The 24,742-nt window shown below is 45.1% G+C and overlaps 1 protein-coding gene across 1 annotated transcript in view; it reads right to left on the bottom strand.

Annotated features, from left to right (window-relative positions):
- Positions 1–888: 888 nt before the first annotated feature.
- LOC105490112 (cellular repressor of E1A stimulated genes 2) overlaps positions 889–24,742 on the bottom strand; it is an 81,247-nt gene continuing 57,393 nt past the window's right edge. The window contains exon 4 of the mRNA XM_024795505.2: positions 889–1,642. Coding sequence (XP_024651273.2) covers positions 1,600–1,642 — 43 coding nt within the window. The 3' untranslated portion in view covers positions 889–1,599. The remainder of the gene's footprint in view (positions 1,643–24,742) is intronic.

The raw sequence follows: 24,742 nt of genomic DNA, 5'->3' as shown, positions 1-24,742 counted from the left end.
ACAAAAAAAAATTTTGTTTTTTTCCGAGACGGAGTCTCACTTTGTCGCCAAACTGGAGTGCAGTGACTGATCTTGGCTCACTGCAACCTCTGCCTCCAGGGTTCAAGCAATTCTCCTGCCTCAGCCTCCCAAGTAGCTGGGATTACAGGCATGTGCCACCAAACCTACCTAATTTTTATATTTTTTAGTAGAGACAGGGTTTCACCATGTTGACCAGGATGGTCTCGATCTCTTAACCTTGTGATCCGCCCGCCTCGGCCTCCCACAGTGCTGGGATTACAGGCGTGAGCCACCGCACCCAGCCCAAAATTTTTTTTTAAAATTAGCTACATGTTGTGGTGTGTGCCTGTAGCCCCAGTTACTTAGGAGGTGAGGCAGGACAATCGCTTGAGCCCAGTATGTGGAGGTTGCAGCGAGCTATGGTCACGCTGCTGTATTCCAGTCTGGGTGACAGAGCAAGACTCTGTCTCTAAAAAAATTAAAACACAAATTATTTTCTGTACTTCATACATTTTCTTTAATGCACTTACATGATTTTATTGCTAATAAAATAAATATTACAATCCTGGCCAGGCACGATCACTCACACCTGTAATCCCAGCACTTTGGGAGGCCAAGGCGGGCGGACCATTTGAGGTCAGGTGTTTGAGACCAGCCTGGCCAACATGGCGAAACCCCATCTCTATTAAATATACAAACATTACCTGGGCATGGTGGCGCACACCTGTAATCCCAACTACTCGGGAGGTTAAGGCAGGAAAAATGCCTGACCTGGGAGGCGGAGTTTGCGGTGAGCCCAGATCATGCCACTGCACACTCTAGCCTGAGGGAGAGAGTGAGACTCCATCTCAAAAAAAAAAAAAAAAAAAAAAAAAAAAATTACAATCCTAAGGAAAACCTGGAAAGGTCTACAAAATCTTTGCTCTGTTTGGGGTAGTAGGTGTATACTGGGGGAGGAGTATAGGGTAAGGGACACTTGGAGGTACAAAGAATGGATTTTTTCTAAGCTATTTTGGTGAGTGTGTGAAAAGCACCAGGCGTGTGACCTCCCAGATGGATTGGCAGAGGTCCCAAAGTGGACTTCTACTGGTTTATATTCAAACCAGAAAATCTAGGGGTGGCTCCTGAGAAGCAGGAGTCTCCCCAGGCTCATCTACACCTCCAGTGGCCTAGATGAGTATGGCCAGGCTCTAATATGGGTCAGGAGTGCCTGCAGGCCTCTCAACTTTTTAACCTCTGTTTGAAATGAGTACTAGTGGAAGAGCCTGTAAATACGGCACCAAAGCACCTAAGGGGTAATTTGATAATGTTGGTCATTAGGCCATAAACTGGAACATTATCAAACATCCTTTCCAGGGGTTAAATCAAACTATAATCAGACCTAGGCCTGGGCGCCCCTTTACACAGTAGCCTGTTTTTTGTTTATTTGTTTACATCTTTAATTTTCTGAACACTACTAGCGTTAAAAAAGTGAGGAAAACCAGATTCCATTGTCCACCAGTTCTCTATGACGAATTTTCAGGAAGAAAACGTCTGCAGCCATCCCTGGGCATTCCTGCCAGTCTGTGATGCCAATTCCAGCATCTTCCAGTGGATGTGTCAAGTAGTCTGTGATAGACTAGGTCTTTGCAGTCCAAAAGACCTACAAGATAAGCCACATATATAATTTAGAATGCTTGAGTAGCCACATTAAAAAAAGAACAGAGGAAATTAATGTTAATAATGTATTTTATTCATCCAGATTTATGCAAAAATAGTTCAACATGTAAGGAATATAAAAAATTTGAGATCACTTACAAGGTTTTTTTTTTCTTTTTCTTTTTTTGAGATGGAGTCTCCCTCTGTTGTCCAGGCTGGAGTACAATGGTGCCATCTCGGCTCACTGCAACCCCCACCTCTGGGTTCAATCTATTCTTGTGCCTCAGCCTCCTGAATAGCTGGGACTACAGGCACGTACCACCATACCACACTAATTTGTGCATTTTTAGTAGAGATAGGGTTTTATCATGTTGCCCAGGCTGGTCTTGAACTCCTGGCCTCAAGTGATCCACCCACTTCGGCCTCCCAAAGTGATGGGATTATAGGCATGAGCCACCGTGCCCGGCCCTACAAGTTTTTTGTACTAAGTCTTTGGAACTCCGTGTGTCTCACACTTACAGCACACCTCCATTTGGACTAGTAACATTCCAGGTGCTTAACAGCCACATGTGGCTTATTGAACAATGCAGGGCCAGGTAAATACAAGTGGATTTCCTGAGACATTGCTATTGAGTTTAGCAAGAACATATTATTTGTTAATGAACTCAAAATACGACTGTGCCTTCATGTTACACTCAAAGTATTCAAAGATCTTTCCTGACATCTGGTGAAGAATCAATCTTCTTTCTCAAGAACCAAAGATCTTAATTCCCAGGAATTTTATGTACCTAGTATTTTCTGTGTTTAAAATGTGACTCTCACAAATATTGCAGAATGGATCACAGAAAAATTTGCCTTACTACCATTCGAAAATTTAGCTCCAGTATATGAAAAAAAATTTACCAGAGGATGAAAAATTATGAGGTTACATATTTACCAAAACATTTGTATTAACCCTTTCTTATCCTTGTGGAAAAAGCAGGCTACGACATCCTGCAAACTCCATAAATACACAGATTTGTCAATGGTTTTGGAAAACCCATAAACAGGGGCTACGGTATTACCCGTAGGTGCAGGCTGCAATTTATAAGCTCTTTAGTACACTCCTAGCACCAGGTCATGCAGTGACTATAGCTTGTCTTGGCAGAGCCTGTTATGTCATGATAGCCCACCACAGTGAGAAATTCTTCCATTTCCTCAAGTTTGTGGATTGCGCTTCTCTCCTGGAAACATGTAACATATTCTTTTATACTCATATAATGTGCCACTCTTCTGAGGTTATTTCAAAGAAAAGCCAGTATTATTCAACTGTACTTCATTCATCTTATATAATCAGTTGTAGCTGTAGAGCTCTACAAACAAAATAAAAAAAAAAGAAGACATGTGACAGACTTATCTGCCAATATTCAAAATGCAGCTATCTCTTTCCATAGTTTTCAGTTAATCTTTGTAAATACCTATTTATGAACAGGTAAATAAATATAGCTCCGTTATGTAGACAACTGTGTTATATTTGTCTAAGAATTTGTTTCACCTAGGTTATCTAATTTGTTGGCACATAATTACTCATAATATTCACTTATAATCCTTTTTATTTCTGTAAGGTTAGTAGTGATGTCCCCCTGCCCCCCTTTTTTGTTTTTTTTGAGACAGAGTTTTACTCTTGTTGCCCAGGCTGGAGTGCAATGGCACCATCTTGGCTCATGGCAACCTTCGCCTCCCAAGTTCAAGTGATTTTGCAGCCTCAGCCTCCCAAGTAACTGGGATTACAGGCATGCGCCACCACGCCCTGTCAATTTTGTATTTTAGTAGAGATGGGGTTTCACCATGTTGATCAGGCAGGTCTTGAATTCCTGACCTCAGGTAATCCACCCACCTCGTCCTCCCAAAGTGCCGGGATTACAGGCGTGAGCAACTGCGCCTGGCCGATGTCCCCTCTTTCATTCCTGATTTAATAGTGAGTTCTCTCTCTTTCTTCTTGAACAGTCTACTAAATTCTTGGACAGTCAAATAAAGGTCTGTCAATTTTGTTCATCTTTTCAAAGAGCCAACTTTTGTTTTAATTGATTTCCTCTATTTTTTTTTTTTTCTATTCTCTATTTAGTTTATTTCTGCTCTAGGTTTTGTTATGGTCTTCTGCTTGTTCTGGGTTTGGTTTGCTTTTCTTTTGCTAGTTTTTTAAGGTGAAAGGTCAAGGTACTGATTTCAGATATTCTTTTTAAAAAAGGTATTTACTGCTATAAATTTCTCTTTAGGTACTGCTTTAGCTGTATCTCAGAAGTTTTGGAATTTTTTTCATTTTAATTCATCTCAAAGTACTGTCTAACTTTCCTTGTTTTTTATTCTTCGATGCATTGATTATTTAGGAATGAGTTTTTAAAATTTTAACATATTTGTGAATTTCCCAAACTACTTTTTCTTGTAGATTTCTAATTTTTGTTTTGTTTTGTTTTGTTTTTTGAGATGGAGTCTCACTCTGTCACCCAGGCTGGAGTGCAGTGGCATGATCTCAGCTCACTGCAGTCTCTGCCTCCAGGATTCAAGTGATTCTTGTGCCTCAGCCTCCTGTGTAGCTGGAATTACAGGCACACGCCACCACACCGGGCTAATTTTTTGGTATTTTTTTTAGTAGAGATGAGGTTTCACCATTTTAGCCAGGCTGGTCTCCAACTCCTGACCTCAAGTGATCCACCCGCCTCGGCCTCCCAAAGTGCTGGGATTTCAGGCGTGAGCCACCATTTCTGGCCCTCATTTAATTTCATTGTGGTTGGAGAACATAGTTTATATAATTTTAATACTTTTAAATCTATTTGAATTTAAAATTCAATTGTTTTGTGAGGTAACATACAATCTATTCTGGGGAACATTCCATGTGCGCTGGAGAAGAATGTGTACTCTGCTGTTGCTGCGTGCAGTGTTCTACAGACACCTGTTAGATCTAGTTGGTTTACAGTGTTATTCCAGTCTTCTGTTTCCTTGTTGATCTTCTGTTAAGCTGTTTTTCTCATTATTTAAAGTGGGGTATTGAAGTCTTCAATTATTATTATTATTTTTTTCAAGACAGAATCTCGCTCTGTCACCCAGGCTGGAGTTCTGTAGCACAATCTTGGCTCACCACAACCTCTGCCTCCCAGTTTCAAGTGATTCTCCTGCCTCAGCCTCCCGAGTAGCTGGGATTACAGGCACGTGCCACTGTGCCCAGCTAATTTTTGTATTTGTAGTAGAGATGGGGTTTCACCATGTTGGCCAGGCTGGTCTGAAAGGACACAAAGATAGATGTGTACCTGCCCCCCACCCGCTACACCCTTGTTCTGCTCTCTAATCTTTGCACATACCAGAGATTTCGTAAGTTCTGTGAGTACCTGGTTTTCTGCACGTACCAGAGATTTTGTTTTGCACATACCAGAGATTTTGTAAGTTCTGAGGCAAGGTCACAAGACGTGTTTAAGTAAGATAAACTCTTGCTGCCATAAACCTGCTCTCCCGCCTCAAAGTTTGAACCAAAATATCAGAAATGGCAGGAACCAATCATAGTTTGCCAAATCGCTTTGTTCAAACTCCAGCCAATCATACCTCTAATTTGTATAATGATTCTATGCCTACTTTCCTTAGACTATATAACATTGTTCAGAGCTCAGTGGGGGAGCTCTCCTGCCCGTCTCGTTTCACGAGCAAGTGAGAGCTCCAGGTTCGAACCTGTAATAAAGATCCTTGCTGCTTAGCTTTGACTCTGGACTCTGGTGGTCTTCTTCGGGGAATAAACGGTCTGGGCATAACAAATGGGGGCTCGTCCGGGATTTCCCCCAAGCCCACCAGACCCCCAAGTCAACGGATCTTAATCTGTAGGTAAGCCGGCTTTGTCACTGTCTCTGTCTTTGTCTCTGTCTGTCTCCCTGAAATTTCGCGAAATCCGTAATCTGTAATCTGTATTGGTCTGTTCTGTAAGTGGCACGGTCTTGGCGGACGCGCTAGAAGACAGCCACTCGGGACTGGTGGGAGACGTTCCCCAGTGCCCATCTGGGGGCCTCCATCCTTGGTTGCCCCGTCTGACTCCGGTCGGAAGTCCGACACGCGCTCGCGAATGCTCATCGTTATTACTGTCTGTCCGTTATTGTTAAGTGTTAAGTGTAAGCCCAAAACGAAACATAAAACCTTTTCTTCCCCTTCCAGGACCGGACCTGTCGGATACTCCCCTCTGCTTCACACTCATTTTCGTCCCCCCTTCTCTTTGTAGGAGCAGTCCAAAGATGGGCAACAACCAGAGCACGCCGCTCTCACTCCTTGTTACCAATTTTAAGGATGTGAAGGCTCGGGGGCGTAACTTAAGCATAGAACTAAAGAAGGGAAAGCTAGTTACTTTCTGGCGTTTGGAGTGGCCGTCTTTCGGCGTAGGGTGGCCCTCCGAAGGAACTTTCTGTCTCTCTATTATTACTAAGGTAAAAACTAAGATTTTCCTGCCAGGGCAGTCAGGACATCCTGATCAAATTCCTTATATTCTAGTGTGGCAGGATCTTGTGGAAAACCCACCACCCTGGATAACTCCATTCATCCCTGAGCCCTGCAAAGTCCTAGTAACGCGACCTACAAGACAAAAGACTCCCTCTGCTCCCTCGGCCCCTGTGCTGCCGGACAGCCAGGACCCCCTAACGTTAGAACCCACATTTCCCCCACCATATCCGCACCTTATCCCGCAGGACCCAGTCCCCCAGGGTGGTGCTTCCGTAGAGGGAAACCGAGAAGCGGAAGCAGCCGAGAGCGAAAGTAACCTGGGGGGGCCGGCCGGCCGAACACGAGGCCGCGTACTGCGGGACCAAGCTTCCCGACTCCCTGACTCCACTGTAGCCCTGCCTCTCAGAGAAATAGGATCGCTCGATGATACCGGGCTCTCCCGTCTCATGTATTGGCCTTTTTCCACCAGTGATTTATACAATTGGAAGTCCCAAAGTGCTCGGTTCTCAGATAATCCCAAAGATCTAACCTCGTTGTTAGACAGTGTCATGTTTACTCACCAGCCGACCTGGGATGACTGTGAACAGCTCCTCCGAATCCTGTTCACAACGGAGGAGCGGGAAAGAATCCAAGTTGAGGCCAGAAAACTGGTTCCAGGAGATGACGGCCAGCCAACTGCAAATCCTGACCTCATTAATGCGGCTTTCCCTTTGACCCGGCCCAGATGGGACTACAACACGGCAGAAGGTAGGGGACGACTGCTTATTTATCGCCAGACTCTAATGGCGGGTCTCCGGGCTGCAGCTCGCAAGCCCACCAATTTGGCTAAAGTATATTCTGTGTTACAAGGTAAGACAGAAAGCCCTGCTGTGTATTTAGAGAGATTAATGGAAGCCTTCAGACAGTTTACCCCTATGGACCCGGAAGCACCGGAAAATCAGGCAGCGGTAGTAATGTCCTTTGTAAACCAGGCAACACCAGATATTAAAAGAAAACTCCAGAAATTAGAAGGTTTAGAGGGAAAGCAGATTCAGGACCTCCTTCAGATGGCCCAGCGAGTTTATAATAATAGGGATACTCCAGAAGAAAAACAGTTCAAGGCAACCAAAGAAATGACCAAAGTCTTAGTAGCAGCTTTCCCCCAGGCAGGAAATGGCCAAAACAGAAAGCAGAAAAAGCAAGGCCCTAGGCAAGGATTAGAAAAAGATCAGTGTGCTTATTGCAAGGAACGTGGCCACTGGATTAAAGACTGCCCAAAGAAACAGAGACCAGCTAACCCTACCTCCGTACTCGTTACCCAGGACTCTGACTAGGGAGGACGGGGTTCGGACCCCCTCCCCGAACCCAGGGTAACTTTGCAAGTGGAGGGGTCCCCAGTTCGCTTCTTGGTCGATACTGGGGCGGAACGCTCAGTCCTAACCAAACCAATTGGAAAAATGTCTAAGAAAACATCCTGGGTGCACGGGGCCACAGGCATCAAAAAATACCCCTGGACAACCCAGAGGACTGTAGACTTAGGAACGGGAAAAGTCTCCCATTCCTTCCTAGTCATCCCAGAGAGCCCCTGCCCTCTACTAGGGAGGGACTTGCTGACAAAGATGGGGGCCCAAATCCACTTTGAGCCAGAAGGGCCCAAGATAACTGATTCCCAAAACAGGCCAATATCTATCCTGACTGTCACCTTAGAAGATGAGTACCGACTCCATCAAGAGCAAAAGCCCCCCGATCAGGGAATTGACTCTTGGCTCCAGCATTTCCCTGAAGCGTGGGCAGAAACTGGGGGCTTGGGGCTAGCTAAACATCGACCTGCCATATTTGTGGAAGTTAAGCCAGGGACGGACCCGGTTCGGGTTCGGCAATATCCTATGCCCCTGGAGGCAAGAGAAGGAATTACGCCCCATATCCGCCGACTCCTAGACCAGGGAGTCCTACGGGCTTGCCACTCATCCTGGAATATTCCACTGTTACCTGTTCGTAAACCCAACAGTACGGACTACAGGCCAGTACAGGATTTAAGAGAAGTTAATAAAAGGGTCATGGACATACATCCCACTGTGCCCAATCCATACACCCTTCTGAGTGCCTTACATCCCAAAAAACAGTGGTATACCGTTCTTGATCTAAAAGACGCTTTCTTCAGCCTTCCTCTGGCTCCCAAAAGTCAAGAACTCTTTGCATTTCAATGGACGGATCCTGAGAGGGGCATCAACGGTCAGCTAACATGGACCAGACTGCCACAAGGGTTCAAGAACTCGCCAACCCTGTTCGATGAAGCCCTTCATGAAGATCTGGGTGAGTACCGGCGGCAACACCCTGAAATAACTCTTTTGCAATATGTTGATGATCTCTCAATAGCGGCCAGGTCCCCGGAAACTTGTGTTCGAGGGACTGAGGACCTCCTGAAGACTCTGGGGGAGCTAGGCTACTGAGCCTCAGCAACAAAGGCTCAGATCTGCAAGTCGGAGGTAACTTATCTGGGGTACCTATTAAAAGGGGGGCAACGCTGGCTAACCAAAGCCCGAAAGGAAACAGTCCTACGCATCCCTAGACCCCAGTCAACACGGCAAGTGAGAGAATTCCTGGGGTCGGCAGGGTTCTGTAGGTTATGGATACCCGGATTTGCTGAGTTAGCCAAGCCCCTATACCAGGCAACAAAGGAATGGCAGCCCTTCAATTGGACGGAAGAGGCTGAGCTGGCCTTTCAGCAAATCAAAACTGCCTTGTTATCAGCCCCCGCGCTGGGGCTCCCTGATGTCTCCAAGCCCTTCCACTTATACGTGGATGAAAGTAAGGGTGTTGCAAAAGCCGTGTTAACACAGTACCTAGGCCCCTGGCAGAGGCCAGTTGCCTATTTGTCAAAAAAATTAGATTCAGTGGCTGCTGGCTGGCCACCCTGCCTCCGGATAATCGCGGCGACTGCCCTAATGGTCCGAGACGCTGATAAACTTATCATGGGGCAAGAGTTGCACGTTATAACCCCGCATGCCATTGAAGGCATCCTCCGGCAGCCGCCGGACCGATGGATGAGTAACGCCCGGCTCACCCACTATCAAGGACTGCTGTTAAACCCCCTCAGAATAACTTTTCTGCCCCCAACCTCTTTAAACCCTGCTTCACTGCTGCCAAATCCAGACTTGGACGCCCCGTCCCATGAGTGCACTGAGATACTGGCTCAGGTGCATGGGGTGCGGGAGGACCTGCAAGATCGTCCGCTCCCCGACACAGAACTCACCTCGTTCACTGATGGCAGCAGCTATGTCCACCAAGGCCAGCGGTATGCAGGAGCGGCTGTAACGTCAGAGACTGAGGTAATCTGGGCGGAACCCTTGCCTCCAGGGACATCGGCCCAAAGAGCCGAACGGATAGCCCTTACACAGGCCCTCACCCTAGGGGCAGAGAAAAAACTAACAGTATACACGGATAGCCGCTATGCTTTTGCTACTGCGCACATACATGGGGCCATCTACAGAGAAAGGGGGCTATTAACAGCCGAAGGCAAAGAAATAAAAAACAAACAAGAGATCCTAGCTCTATTAACTGCTTTGTGGAAACCAAAGAAATTGGCTATCGTACATTGCCCTGGGCATCAGAAACCAACTACGCCAATTGCTCGAGGCAACTTCTTAGCTGACCAAACCGCAAGGAGCATAGCAAAAGCTCCCAGTCAGCTCCTCGCGCTCCAGCTCCCCGATCCTGGCCCGCGAAATTTGCCATGTTTTCCCGACTATACCGAACAGGATCGCGAATGGATGAACACGCTTCCCCTAAAACAGGTTAAAAATGGGTGGTGGACTGATATAAATGACCAAACCATCCTACCAGAAAAATTAGGACGGCAGGTGTTGGAACACATCCACCGGACAACCCACCTGGGTGCCCGGCGAATGATGGACTTAATCAGGCACGCCAAGTTTAGAATCAGGCGCATAGCTGAACTGGCCAGCGATGTCACAACAAATTGCAAAGCCTGCCAACTAAACAACGCTTGCCCCCAAACCCAGACCACCGCAGGAATTAGGTGTAGAGGAACTAGGCCTGGTATCTATTGGGAAATAGACTTTACTGAGATAAAGCCTGGAAAATATGGGTATCCGTACTTACTTGTCTTTGTAGATACTTTTTCAGGATGGACAGAAGCATTCCCAACTAAGAGAGAAACTGCTCAGGTTGTAGCAAAGAAAATTTTGGAAGAAATCCTCCCCAGGTATGGCTTTCCCGTCCAAATAGGGTCAGACAATGGACCAGCCTTCGTTGCTAAGGTAAGTCAGGATTTGGCTTCCATTCTGGGGGCAAATTGGAAATTACATTGTGCTTATGGGCCCCAAAGCTCAGGACAGGTAGAAAGGATGAATCGGACTCTGAAGGAGACCTTAACTAAATTGACCATGGAGACTGGCGCTAATTGGGTAGTACTTCTCCCCTACGCTCTGTTCCGGGCCCGAAATACCCCTTACAGACTAGGCCTCACACCATATGAAATCATGTATGGCAGACCCCCACCCCTGGTCCCCAGTCTAAAAGATGACTTACTCAAACCTGAAACTGAAAATGTCTCTGAGCTCCTGTTCTCCTTACAAGCCTTACAGAAAATTCACCAGGAAATTTGGCCCAGACTACGAGAACTGTACGAGGCAGGACCTCCGCCGACGCTTCATCCGTTCCAGTCGGGAGACTGGGTCCTAGTCAAGCGCCACCGGCAAGAAACTCTTCAACCCAGGTGGAAAGGACCACTGCAAGTACTCCTGACTACTCCCACCGCTCTCAAAGTAGAAGGCATCGCTTCGTGGATCCACTACACACACGTCAAACCAGTGGACCCAACATCCGACCTTCTCGGGCCGTCTGGAGCACCGGTTACATGGACTGTAGACAAAGCTAAGAACAATCCCTTAAAGCTAACCCTGCGCTGTCATCCCCATAGCCGTAACCATGTCTAGCTTACCTATGCTTTTATGCCTTATGCATCTGACTCTCCTCACTGCTGCGCCGTCTAATCCCTATGTCTGGAGGTTCTGGCTCTATGAGAACAAAACTCACCCCGGGGAAACCCCCCAAGCGGGTAAACTGCTAGCTAGCGCAGACTGCCCCCCCTCAGGGTGTAATACTATAGTTTACCTCAATTTCACTAGGTTCCAGATTGCCCAACCAGCAATACCCATGATCTGTTTTGAATATGATCAAACTGAATATAATTATAAAAATTATTGGTGGCACCAGAGTGCAGGTTGCCCATATAGCTACTGTAAGACGCACTCTGTCCGATACTGGAGAGAACGACAAGGGTGGTATTTTTACAAAACTGAGTCTCCCGTCACTTACACTTGGATAATTAGAGACCCATGGGACTCTCGGTGGACAACCCCACAACATGGGGGAGTATATTACTCATCAACTAGTACCTGGCCCAGTAGCCATTTATATCTGTGGAGAAGTCTAGTCCAGATTCAACCCTTAATCCACACACAAATCCACAGGCAAGAAACCAAGCTATCACAAGACTTGCAGCCCTTCTCCTGGCTAACTCTATTACGGGAAGGGCTAGCATTCGCCAACCTCACTGGTTTAGGCGACCTGTCCTCTTGTTTTATGTGTGCAACCCTAGGAAGACCACCATTAACGGCTGTTCCTCTATCCTCCCCTCCCACAAACTATACAGGTTTTAACTCATCGATAGTCACGATACCCGATGTGGCCCTGTACCGTGACCCATACCAAAAGAAATACCCCTATTGTTATTCGGCATTTAGCAACAGCCTCTGTAACCAATCGGCTACATACCCTAATAGTCCCATATATGCTCCCCCTGGTGTGTTCTTCTGGTGTAATATGACTCTGTTAAAAACTCTGTCCAAAAGCATCTCTGACGGACAGTTGTGTATCCCTGTTACCCTAGTTCCCCGACTGACACTGCTAACCCCGGCAGAGTTCATAGGCTGGGCAGGGACCGCCCCAACTAAAACTGCGCGACATAGACGAGCAGTTTTTCTACCACTAATTGCCGGAATATCCTTAACCACCTCTGTCGTCGCAGCGGGGTTAGCAGGAGGGGCCCTACAACACTCCATGATAGAAAACGACAAGCTGTTACAACAATTCTCTGTTGCTATGGAAGACTCCGCCTATTCCCTAGCCTCCCTTCAGCGGCAGCTCACCTCCCTAGCACAGGTCACCCTTCAAAACCGCAGAGCCTTAGACTTACTCACGGCTGAGAAAGGAGGTACCTGTATGTTCCTCAAAGAAGAATGCTGTTTCTATATAAATGAGTCAGGGTTAGTTGAGGAGAGAGTCCAACGCCTACACGAACTAAGCTTAGAAATGAAAAAGCAACAATTCACTACAGCCGCTAACAATTGGTGGAGTTCTTCAATGTTTTCCCTTCCGGCACCCCTTTTAGGCCCCCTAATGTCTTTACTACTTCTATTCACTATAGGCCCCTGTGTGGTAAATAAAATTTTACAATTTGTCAGAGAAAGGTTTGATACCATCCAACTAATGGTCCTCCGTAGCCATCACCAGCCTCTCCTGCACCCAGAAAGTGAGGCTATATTATAAGACTCTGGAAATCCAAGATTGGACATCCAGTTACTTATGAGAAGGGAGAAATGAAAGGACACAAAGATAGATGTGTACCCGCCCCCCACCCGCTACACCCTTGTTCTGCTCTCTAATCTTTGCACATACCAGAGATTTCGTAAGTTCTGTGAGTACCTGGTTTTCTGCACGTACCAGAGATTTTGTTTTGCACATACCAGAGATTTTGTAAGTTCTGAGGCAAGGTCACAAGACGTGTTTAAGTAAGATAAACTCTTGCTGCCATAAACCTGCTCTCCCGCCTCAAAGTTTGAACCAAAATATCAGAAATGGCAGGAACCAATCATAGTTTGCCAAATCGCTTTGTTCAAACTCCAGCCAATCATACCTCTAATTTGTATAATGATTCTATGCCTACTTTCCTTAGACTATATAACATTGTTCAGAGCTCAGTGGGGGAGCTCTCCTGCCCGTCTCGTTTCACGAGCAAGTGAGAGCTCCAGGTTCGAACCTGTAATAAAGATCCTTGCTGCTTAGCTTTGACTCTGGACTCTGGTGGTCTTCTTCGGGGAATAAACGGTCTGGGCATAACAGGTCTTGAACTCCTGACCTCAAGTGATCCACCCACCTCAGCCTTCCAAAGTGCTGGGATTACAGGCAAGAGCCACCATGCCTGGTAAAGTCTTCAATTATTATTGTTGACTAATTAGCAACAACAAAGTCTCAACATACTGTGGGGAAAAGAAAGAGAGATCAGACTGTTACTGTGTCTATATAGAAAGAAGTAGACATAAGAGACTCCATTTTGTTCTGTATTTGAGATGCTGTTAATCTGTGACCCTACCCCCAACCTTGTCCTTGCAAGAGACATGTGCTATGGTGACTCAAGGTTTAACGGATTTTGGGCTGTGCAGGGTTTGCTTCGTTAAACAAGTGCCTGAAGGCAGCTTGCTGGTTAAAAGTCATCACCATTCTCTCAATCTCAAGTACCCAAGGATGGATACACTGCCAAAGGTCGCAGGGACCTCTGCCTAGGAAAGCTAGGTATTGTCCAAGGTTTCTCCCCATGTGATAGTCTGAAACATGGCCTCGTGGGAGGGGAAAGACCTGATCGTCCCCCAGCCTGACTCCCGTGAAGGGTCTGTACTGAGGAGGACTAGTACAAGAGGAAAGAAGGCCTCTTGGCTGTTGAGATAGAGAAAAGTATCTGTCTCCTGCCCGTCCCTGGGCAATGGAACATCTCGGTATAAAACTCGATTGTATGTTCTGTTTACTGAGAAAGGAGAAAACCACCTTAGGGCTGAAGGTGGGACTTGCTAGTGCAATGCTGCTCTTTATGCACTAAAAAGGTTTATGGAGATGTTTGCATATGCATATCAATGCACAGCACTTTTCCTTAAACCTATTCATGTCACAGAGATCTTTATTTATATGTCTTACTGCTGACCTTCTCCCTACGATGATCCTATTATCCTGCCACTTCCCTTTTTCTAAGATGGTAAAGATAATGATCAATGAATCAATAAATACTGAGGGAACTCAAAGACCGGTGCCAGCGTGGGTCCTCTCTATGCTGAGCACCGGTCCCCTGGGCCCACTTTTTCTTTCTCTATACTTTGTCTCTGTGTCTCATTTCTTTTCTCAAGTCTCTCGTTCCACCTAACGAGAAACACTCACAGGTGTGGAGGGGCAGGCCACCCCTTCAACATACGTGGAGCAAAACCCAACAGAACTAAAGGAAGAAATATCCACCTTTTAAATTTACATTTAATGTAATTACTGAAAAAGTAGGATTCACATCTGCCAATTTGCTGTTTATTTTCTATTTCTATATGTCTTGTTTTTCTTGTTTCTTCTGGTTCTGCTTTCTTTTGTGTTAGGTAGATATTTCTAGTTTATAACATTAATTCACTTGTCATTTTTCTTGTTATCTATCTGTATGAGTTATATTCTTACTAATTGCCCTAAGGATTGCAAGTACTTATATCCATCTAGTTGTCAATAATGCCAGCTAAATTTCAAAATAATACAAACTTTGCTTTTATATAGTTTTGTTTCCTTCACTGTCCTTTTTGCTCTTATGTCATACAAGTTATATCTTTATACATTATAAGCCCATCAATGTAATTTTATATATAATGGTTTATATGGTTATTTAAAAATCTATCAGGAGAAGGCCGGTTGTGGTGGTTCACGCCTGTAATCCCAGCACTTTGGGAGGCCAAGGTAGGTGGATCATGAGGTCAGGAGATTGAGACCATCCTGGCGAACACTGTGAAACCCCGTCTCTACTAAAAATACAAAAAAATTAGCCAGGTGTGGTGGCGGGTACCTGTAGTCCCAGCTACTTGGGAGGCTGAGGCAGGAGACTGGCATGAACCCGGGGGGCGGAGCCTGCAGTGAGCAGAGATGGCACCACTTCACTCCAGCCTGGGCGACTCAGTGAGACTCCATCTCAAATATATATATATATATTTTGTATATACATCTCCTGATGTATATACAAATATACAAATATACATTTTTTTGTATATACATCTCCTGATGTGTGTATATATATACACATCAGGAGAATAAAAGAGTTACAAACAAAAAATACAGTTAAACTGTCTGTTATATACACCTCTGTAGTTAACTTCACCAGTGTTCTTTATTTTTTTGTATGGATTAGAGTTACTATCTGGTGTTTTTTCATTTCAGTCTGAAGCATCCTTTTGAGTATTTCTAAATACAAGCACAGATTTTCTAGCAACAAATTCTCCTATTTTTTTGTTCTTCTGGGAGTGTCTTAATTTCTCCTACATTTTTGAAGTATAGTTTTGCTGGCATAGAATTCTTGGTTATCAGTCTTTTTTGTAGTTGTTCCAGTATTTTGAACATGTCATTCCCACTGTCTTTTGGCCTCCATGGTTTTTGATGAGAAATTAGCTGTTAATCTTATTGAGGATCACTTGTATGTGATAAGTCACTTCTCTTTACTGCTTTCAAGATTCAGTTGCTGTTTTCAAGATCCTCTCTTTGTTTTCCAACAGTTTGATTATAGTATGTCTAGATGTAAATCTCTATGAGTTTATCCTACTTGGAATTTTGTTTAGCTCCTTGGAACTGTAGAATAATGTTTTTCATCCAATTGGGAAGTTTTTGGCTCTTATTTCTATTAAGTTCTTTTTCTTCCTCTTTCTTGTCTCAACATTCTCTTACCATATGATCTGGCAATTGTGCTCTTTGGTATTTACCCAAAGATGTTGAAAACTTATGTCCACACAAAAACCTGCATATGGATGTTTATAGCAAACAGCTTTATGAATAATTGTCAAAACTTGGAAGCAACCAAATTGTCCTTCAGCAGGTGAATGGATAAGTAAATTGTGATACATCCAGATAATGGAATATTATGAGACTGAGCTCTTAAGTCATGAAGGGACATAGAGGCTATGTTAAGTGCATGTTGCTAAATAAAAGAAACCAATCTGAAAAGACTATCTACTGTATTATTCTAACTATAAGATATTCTTGAAAAGGCAAAATCAGGGAGACAATAAAAAGGCCAGTGGTTGCTGGGGTTAGGGAGAAGGAAGAATAGGTGGAACACAGAGGACTTTTAGGACAGTGAAAATATTCTGTATGATACTACAGTGGTAGAAATATGTCATTATACATTTGTTCAAACTCTTAGAATATATAACACCAAGAGTGAATCCTAATGTAAACTGTGGACTTTGGGTGATAATGATGTGTCAATGTGGGCTCATCAACTGTCACAAATGTTCCACTCTAGTGGGAGATGTTTAGTTGGGGAGGCCTGTGTCCTGAGGCAGAGGGGATATGGGAACTCTCTGCACCTTTTGCTCAATTTTGTTGTGAACCTAAAATATGTCTTTTTAAAAAAATCTATTGAAAGGTACTGTTCCTTTTTTTTTTTTTTTTTTTTTTTTTTGAGACGGAATCTCGCTCTGTCGCCCAGGCTAGAGTGCAGTGGCCGGATCTCAGCTCACTGCAAGCTCCGCCTCCCGGGTTCGGGCCATTCTCCTGTCTCAGCCTCCTGAGTAGCTGGGACTACAGGCACCCGCCACCTCGCCCGGCTAGTTTTTTGTATTTTTTAGTAGAGACGGGGTTTCACCATGTTAGCCAGGATGGTCTCGATCTCCTGACCTAGTGATCCGCCCGTCTCGGCCTCCCAAAGTGCTGGGATTACAGGCTTGAGCCACCGCGCCCGGCCGAAAGGTACTGTTCCTAAGGCAATACTACTTAACGTGTGAACTGTGGTCTGGTGCCAGTCAATGAACTGTTTGGTAATAATCTGCCATGAGATAAGGAGCTTGTTCCAGAACGTACATCAATCTACTGTTGACCCTACCTAAACAGCCTTGCTATAAAATGAAAAAAAACTTCAGCTGAATTGAACAGTGTGCTTAATGATGTATGCCATACTTGGAGTATGAGGAGATGCATACCATACTGTATGAGGAGATAAGTATGGTATGAGGACATACCATACTGTATGAGGAGTTGCAAAGAGAAATCTGACATAAGCTTATTTACAAATGACTAGCAGAGATAAGACCTTCATTTTAGTGTGTCTTGTTATTAGGTAAATTGTAGTAAGAACCACAAGATGCTCCAAACAGTGAGAGAGCTTCCACATGGAAAAATTGGGCACTGTTTCATGGAAGTAGTGAATTTGAAGTCAACTTTATTTTTTTTTTTTTTTTTTTTTTTTTTTTTGAGACGGAGTCTCACGCTGTTGCCCAGGCTGGAGTGCAGTGGCGCGATCTCGGCTCACTGCAAGCTCCGCCTCCTGGGTTCACGCCATTCTCCTGCCTCAGCCTCCTGAGTAGCTGGGACTACAGGCGCCTGCCACCGCGCCCGGCTAATTTTTTGTATTTTTAGTAGAGACGGGGTTTCACTGTGGTCTCGATCTCCTGACCTTGTGATCCGCCCGCCTCGGCCTCCCAAAGTGCTGGGATTACAGGCTTGAGCCACCGCGCCCGGCCTGAAGTCAACTTTAAATGATAGTTAAGATTTCAATGGGGTAGGCAGGGTGAAAAGGAAAGGCATTTGAGATAGGACACAAAATAAGCCAAGGTTTGGAAGTGGGAAAATGGGGGTTGTGTTTGAGACTAGTTAAATTTTGAATGAAAAATAGGGTATACAGGTTAAATCAAGTAAGGCAAGGTCAGAAGGCATTTGAGGCCATACTACAAAGGACTAGGATTCTATACCACGGAGTTTTTCTTCCATTTGGTAGATAATACTGACTTTTTTTTTTAATACCAGGAAATGACATGGTTCTACTGTGATGTAAAAGATGTACCTTGGCTGGATGCAGTGGCTCACACCTGTAATCCCAGCACTTTGGGAGGCCAAGGTGGGTGGATCACCTGAGGTCAGCAGTTCAAGACCAGCCTGGCCAACATGATGAAATCCCATTTCTACTAAAAATACAAATTAACTGGGTGTGGTAGTGGGCAACTGTAATCCCAGCTACTTGGGAGGCTGAGGCAGGAGAATCTCTTGAACCTGGGAGGTGGAGGTTGCAGTGAGTCGAGATTGTGCCACTACACTCCAGCCAGGGCAACAGAGTAAGACTCTGTCTCAAAAATAAATAAACAAATAAAATAAAATAAAAATGAAAGATATACCTCATATCATCGAGGAGAAGGCACCTAAAGAGGAAAAGACTAGTGGAAGGAGACTAACTAGAATGCTATATAAATAATAAAAACCCAACAATGAGGCATTGAATCAGAGTGGTGGCCTGAAAGGGATCTGAAAGGAATGACAGCATATAAGGAGAGATGATGGAGGCAACACTTACAGGTCCTGAAAACTGCTCAAATATGCACAAAGGAAAAGAAGGATGCCTGAAAATAATGATGATGCAAAAACTAAGCCAGGTAAGGCAGCAGGAAGAACCGGTTTGGTGGGAAGATGATGAATTTGGCTTGAGGTGCTTGGCAAGACATCCAAGTCTGCTGCACAGGCAATGTAGGTCAGCAATTTGAGAGAAAGGTAAACTTTCACAATCCTAATTTGAGAAGCAACAGCACAGAGATGATTATGGAGCCATGAGGGCTGAGACACTCAGCAGGGGAGACAAAAAACAAAAGAGATTCTTAGCCAGGAGAGAACTATGGTGTTGGGCGGGGAGAGAAGAAGTGGTGGTTGGAAAGGGCAAGGAAATGAAGAGGAACCACTGACAATGGCAGATAGATGTTCAGAGAAGACCCTAAAGACTACAGCTTTATGGCACCCAGGGCAGGACAGGCTCAGAAAGCAATGGGAACAATGTCATGTGCTGCAGAGTCTTGGTATTGGCCTAAGTGTTGGGGGCCATAAGCGTAGACCACTTTAAGTTGTTTGGGAAGAAGCAAGATCAGTAATTCCAAGAAGTAGAAGGGTTGAGGGAAGTGTTTTCTTTTTTGGGGAGTGGCAGACAGGGATGTTTGTCAGCTGAAAAGAAGGAACCAGGGGTAAGGGAAGATTGAGGCTGCAGAGTAGAGGAAGTGGTTGTGGGAACAAGTTTGCAAAATGAGCTAAAAGGGTGGGGTTGATTACAGAGGTAACCCTGGGAGGAAGGAAGTGTATTTCCTTTTTTGACACGGGGAGAAGGATGAGAGAGTCAGTGTGGACACAGACATTTTTGACATGCAGAGACAGGAAGCTGAAATCGTTCTGGGCAAGTGACTCTTCTCTTCTCAAAAGAATAGGAAGTGAGGTCGCCAGACACTAAGATGGGGCAAGTGTTGGGATTAGAGAATAAGGGAAGGAGCAAAACAGCTGCTGGGAATGAGACAAGGAGTCCACCAGAAATGGGTAAATGGATTTCTGAAGACCTGTGAGAACTCTACTGAGTCTAAATTCCAGAATGTGCAGTAAAAACCACTGGTGCCATTACCCCCATGAATTAGAGGAAGCAGGTGGTGGGGTCTCCCTGGGATACAATCTAGTCCGCCATCTGGATATTTCACATTATTGCTGCAAATGAAAAGTAGGCTCATACCTTATTCATCACTGTGTTCCCAATACCCCGACAATTAACCATACTCATACTTAACAAATACGTATTGAATACTTGAATGAACTGTGCAGCAAGATCAAAGTTCTCGTTAACTGCAGAAGGAGGCATTAGAAGGAGAGAAGCAGTGTTATTACTAAGGCTGAGTCAGTACTCTGTCAGCACCTGCCAGAGAGAAGGCCCCAGAACCTTGCATCCCTCTCCCCTTGCCTACAGAAGCTCACCCTGCCTGGCCTATGCCACAGAGGAGATGCATAAAAGCCCTCCACCCTCTTTCTTATGTCGCCATGCTTATCTTGCAATCTTGAGTTATAATCTGGCTGCCTGAAAATCTAACACGTGTAACATCAAGGCCACAATTGCGGTGCGCTACAAAGATTTTATCTGCTTTTAACATTAATCAATTATGATGATGTTGTATAAACCAGCCGTGTGAATTCAGTTCATGGGAGGCCTAGTAACTCATGGGCAAGTTAATAAAACAAGTTCTAAGCTGCACAGCTGGGCATCAGCATCAGGATCAGAGGCAATTTTCTGTAATTATACTTCTTCCAGAAACCACCTCTCTACATTGCTAAGGCTGAAGTCAAGAAATATAGAACCTAGAGTTCCTATTCATAAATATCTTGTATTTTAGCAAAAGATAGGTGCTTCTCTCAAGACAGAAACAAACAAAAAACAAAAACAGCAGAGACCCCATAAGGAAGGCATAAAATGAAATCAATAATCGTTTATAGGTTATATGAATATTTGTAGTCTACAGGCCTGAATTCTCAGAATTTCCTACTTCTGGGCAGAATACACCCTTGAGGTTAAGTGACTTTGAACTTGCTGTGTTCATAGAATGCATCTTATGGACCTCAAACTACAGGGGCGTAAATGACCAGGGCTGCTGACTGCTCTAAGTCAAGGACTGGACACTTTAGCCAGGCATCCTAAGGCAGTTTCTGGAAGATGGGGACGACTTCTGATGGCCAGCTTTGTCTTGAGGGCTCTCCTTTGGCCTTGTGGAAGCTTCTTTAGTTCACATAAGGGTCTAGGACACCTCCAGCTAGTCTTTCTTCCCTTTCTCCTTCACTCAAGCCAGACTTGCATGGGGTCTAATGTTGCTCTCAACCTTTCCCAGCTTCCTCTCTGTTATCTCTCACAGGCATAATAAAACCCTTGCCCTATTCATTCCATCTTGGTGTCTGCTTCTTGGAGGACTTGAACGGACATAGAACCTTTGCATCAGAGTCCAGAGGGCGGGAGAGGCTGATGGTAGTTGAGAGTTTCCGCACCATTGCTGTAGCCACTGCATAGGCTTATGCATTTGGAAATCAGCAAAACATCATTAGCAAATATATGTCTGCAGACCCAATTTGCCTTCCATCTGACTGAGAAATAGATACTCCTAGAGTAGTTGGCCTGGAAGCAGAGACTGACCAAGCTGAGGAGGGCTGGGCTGCCCCCCCAGACTCAGAGCCCTGCTCTCTGAACCTACTCTGAGATCAGTGGGAGAATGCAGCCCTTGTTCAGCACATTTGCAAGTCTCCCCACCCCCGCCCGGCCAGACCAGGCCAGTGAGCTGAGTGCAGTGGGTGTCTGCTAGGCGTTCCTGGCCAGGCCTATTTCCTTCTCTTCTGGTACGAGCGTGACTGTTTTGCTCTGTGGAAATAGTCTTCCACACAGGACCAGTCTTGATGAATAGCACTCAAGCGCTTCCTTTTCTTTCAGCCAAAGGTTGGGTAAGTAACTCTCAGAACCTGAACTGGAGCAGCACAAAACTGGAAACTGCTGAAGAGTCACGCAGGGGCCCAGAACCTCCCTGTGCTCCAGTGTAAACCGAGTTGCTCTGTTTCTGCCCTTCAGAAGCCAGGAACTTCAGCTCTCAAGATCTTCCTCCTTCTCCTGCCCAAGGGTAAATAAAGCTTGCCCAGAATTACATAGGTAGGGAGTGACAAGGTTAGCACATATAGTCAATCTGCCAGACTCAGCGGTGCCACGCTAGGATCTCCCAAACCACTCCTCAGAAAGCCCAGCCTGGCCTCAGATGATCTGCATACCACCACTTATACCCTGTGGTGCCTGGGCTTCCTTGTCCATGTCTCTAACATGAAGATGTTGGCTTCCTTGCCTCCTAATAGCTACTGATTCCCTCCTCACATTTTCTCTCTTTCTGTGAGAAATTGTGGATAGAAAATAGAACGTAAGGCAAACTCACATTTCCTCTGTGCTTATGATGTGGCAGGCCCTGTTCTAAGCACTTTATATGCATGAACTCATTTAATCCTCATAACAGCCTGAGGCACCATGTTGACCCATTTTACAGGTGAGAAAACTGAGGCGCAGAAAGTTCTGAGTAACCACATGGCTAGTTAGTGGCAGGTCTGCTAAACACGGCACATTCTGCTGCGATAGAGGCTCCTTGAGGGCATGGCTTTGTTTGGCTCACAACTGCATCTACTGTGCATTTGGCATAAAGTAGATGCTTGATAAATGTCAGAATACATGAATAAATGTGTTTAAAAACTAAGATAAAAAAAGAAGCAATGAATGAATGGATAGGGATGGGAAAGAAGGTCTAATTTTCTCCAAGTCTAATTCTGTGCTGTTTTGGTTTTCCTGACGCTTTTTTTTTTCTTTTTTTCAATCCTGCTCCTTCTGTAGGCGCTCATTTGGGTTCTCATTACTTCTCAGGTAGGCTCTGGGTGTTTTAAGGAAATTCCTGAATTAGTCTCCCTTTTTCCAGCTGATGTAAAGCTATGATTTCTGAACCTGCTTCGTTACAATAACTATGTAAGAGCCCAATGGTGCAAGCACTTAGATGAAAAATAAATGTCATTTATTTCCCCATGATTTAGATCAGGAAGCCTCTAAGGGTTGTGAGATGATGTGTTAGGGTCCACATAACCTAGTTCTCATGGGGAATTTTCCATTCTTATGGGGAGTTTTCTATGATCTGTTCATTGAGGAGAAGCCCAAACAAAACTTGGGCTTAGCTTATAAAATGCTGGCATCAGCTGGAGGGCACAGCTGTGGAACAGCTCTGAAAGACAACAAGGAAATCTGTTTTTTGTTTGAGATGGAGTCTCGCTCTGTCGCCCAGGCTGGAGTGCAGTGGCGCGATCTCCGCTTACTGCAAGCTCCACCTCCCTGGTTCACACCATTCTCCTGCCTCAGCTTCCCAAGTAGCTGGGACTACAGGAGCCCGCCACCACGCCCGGCTAATGTTTTTTTGTATTCTTGGTAGAGACGGGGTTTCACCGTGTTAGCCAGGATGGTCTCAATCTCCTGACCTTGTGATCTGCCCGCCTCAGCCTCCCAAAGTGCTGGGATTACAGGCGTGAGCCACGCCGCCTGGCCTACAAGGAAATCTTAGACCCAGCTTCCTGGATGGAGAGGTGGCCAAAGAGATGGTCTCCCCTGATACCAGTGCGGGTGATGGTTAACTTTTCAATTTGGTCTTCAGTTTATAGAATACTGAGGCAGGAACTAATATTACCCAGAGGAGGATACAGTGGCTGATGGGACGTTTGGTTTCCTGTTTTCAGGGGGAAAGTGAGAGTATCTTTATTTCTGCAAAGTATAACTGCATCTTGTAAGGCAGAGCGTTGGGCTTGTTAGCTCTTTTAGCTGACTGTGCCTTGAAGGGTGCGGGTGCTGAGTAGTCAAAGCTGTGGGTTGTGCCCGTTATTGGCCGATTGTCTCCTACAGCCACAGTGGGTCCTTTCTACTTGGCTCTGTGGTGTAAAGGCTGGGAGTTTGCAAAATCTCTTGGGTGTAGGATCTGGGTGTCCCAGGCTCTCTTGCCAGCAGACTTACTGTTAGATTCTACCAGAAGGAGGCACTGGTGAGAGCTCCAAATGTAGGAAGGGAGAAATTGAACTTTTTAAATAAGTGAAATCTAGTAAGTGTTTAAGAATGTTTACCTTCAAATGAACCATTTAACTAGCTTTATTCTTTTCTTTTTTTTTTTTGGAAACAGAGTTTTGCTCTTGTCACCCAAGCTGGAGTGCGATGGTGCAATCTCAGCTGACTGCAACCTCTGCCTCCTGGGTTCAAGTGGTTCTCCTGCCCCACCCTCCTGAGTAGATGGGATTACAGGCACCTGCCACCACACCTGGTTAACTTTTTTTTTTTTTTTTCTTTTTTGAGACAGAGTCTCGCTCTGTCGCCCAGGCTGGAGTGCAGTGGCCGGATCTCAGCTCACTGCAAGCTCCGCCTCCCGGGTTCACGCCATTCTCCTGCCTCAGCCTCCCGAGTAGCTGGGACTACAGGCGCCCGCCACCTCGCCCGGCTAGTTTTTTGTATTTTTTAGTAGAGATGGGGTTTCACCCTGTTAGCCAGGATGGTCTCGATCTCCTGACCTTGTGATCCGCCCATCTCGGCCTCCCAAAGTGCTGGGATTACAGGCTTGAGCCACCGCGCCCGGCCTAATTTTCGCATTTTTAGTAGAGGTGGGGTTTTCTCATGTTGGCCAGGCTGGTCTCGAACTCCTGACCTCAGGTGATCCTCCCACCTCGGCCCCCACAAAGTGTTGGGATTACAGGCATGAGCCATCGCGCCCGGCCAGCTTTTCCAGATATTTGAGTGTTATATTTAAAGTTGCTAATTAACCAAAGAATTGCAAGACCAAACCATACAGTACTAACAAATACAAATGCCAGCATGTAATCATTACTGCTAAAGTCATTTAAAATGACTAAAACCTATCAAATTTACTCTGGAAATTCTGACTGTTCCCTCTCAGAAAGCCTGTGGGACATTACCCACCCTGTAGGTCATTGAGCTTTCCTGACTTTTTCAAGTGCGTAATGAGAGCATGAGTCTTTTTCTCAGCAACATTAACAGCATCTTTGATTTCTGTTGACTTTTTCTACTGAAAAGAGTTGAAAATCTTTGTCAGCCTCAGAAAAGACAAATAATTGTCACTGTTAGATAGCTGTTTGATATTTGGCCTCTTTTAGCTGAAACGATTGAAGTCTTTAGAGAAATCATGTATTAATATTTGGTGAATAACTGTGCTCAATGATCTGTGAAAATAAAGGTGCTTTAAAAAGAATGTTTTTGGCTGCACAATATTGTGAATGTACCAAATGCTACTGAACTGTACACTTCAAAATG

Source organism: Macaca nemestrina, chromosome 13 (assembly GCF_043159975.1).
Source record: "Macaca nemestrina isolate mMacNem1 chromosome 13, mMacNem.hap1, whole genome shotgun sequence".
Lineage (NCBI taxonomy): Eukaryota > Metazoa > Chordata > Mammalia > Primates > Cercopithecidae > Macaca > Macaca nemestrina.
This window is presented reverse-complemented; position numbering and strand designations above follow the sequence as displayed.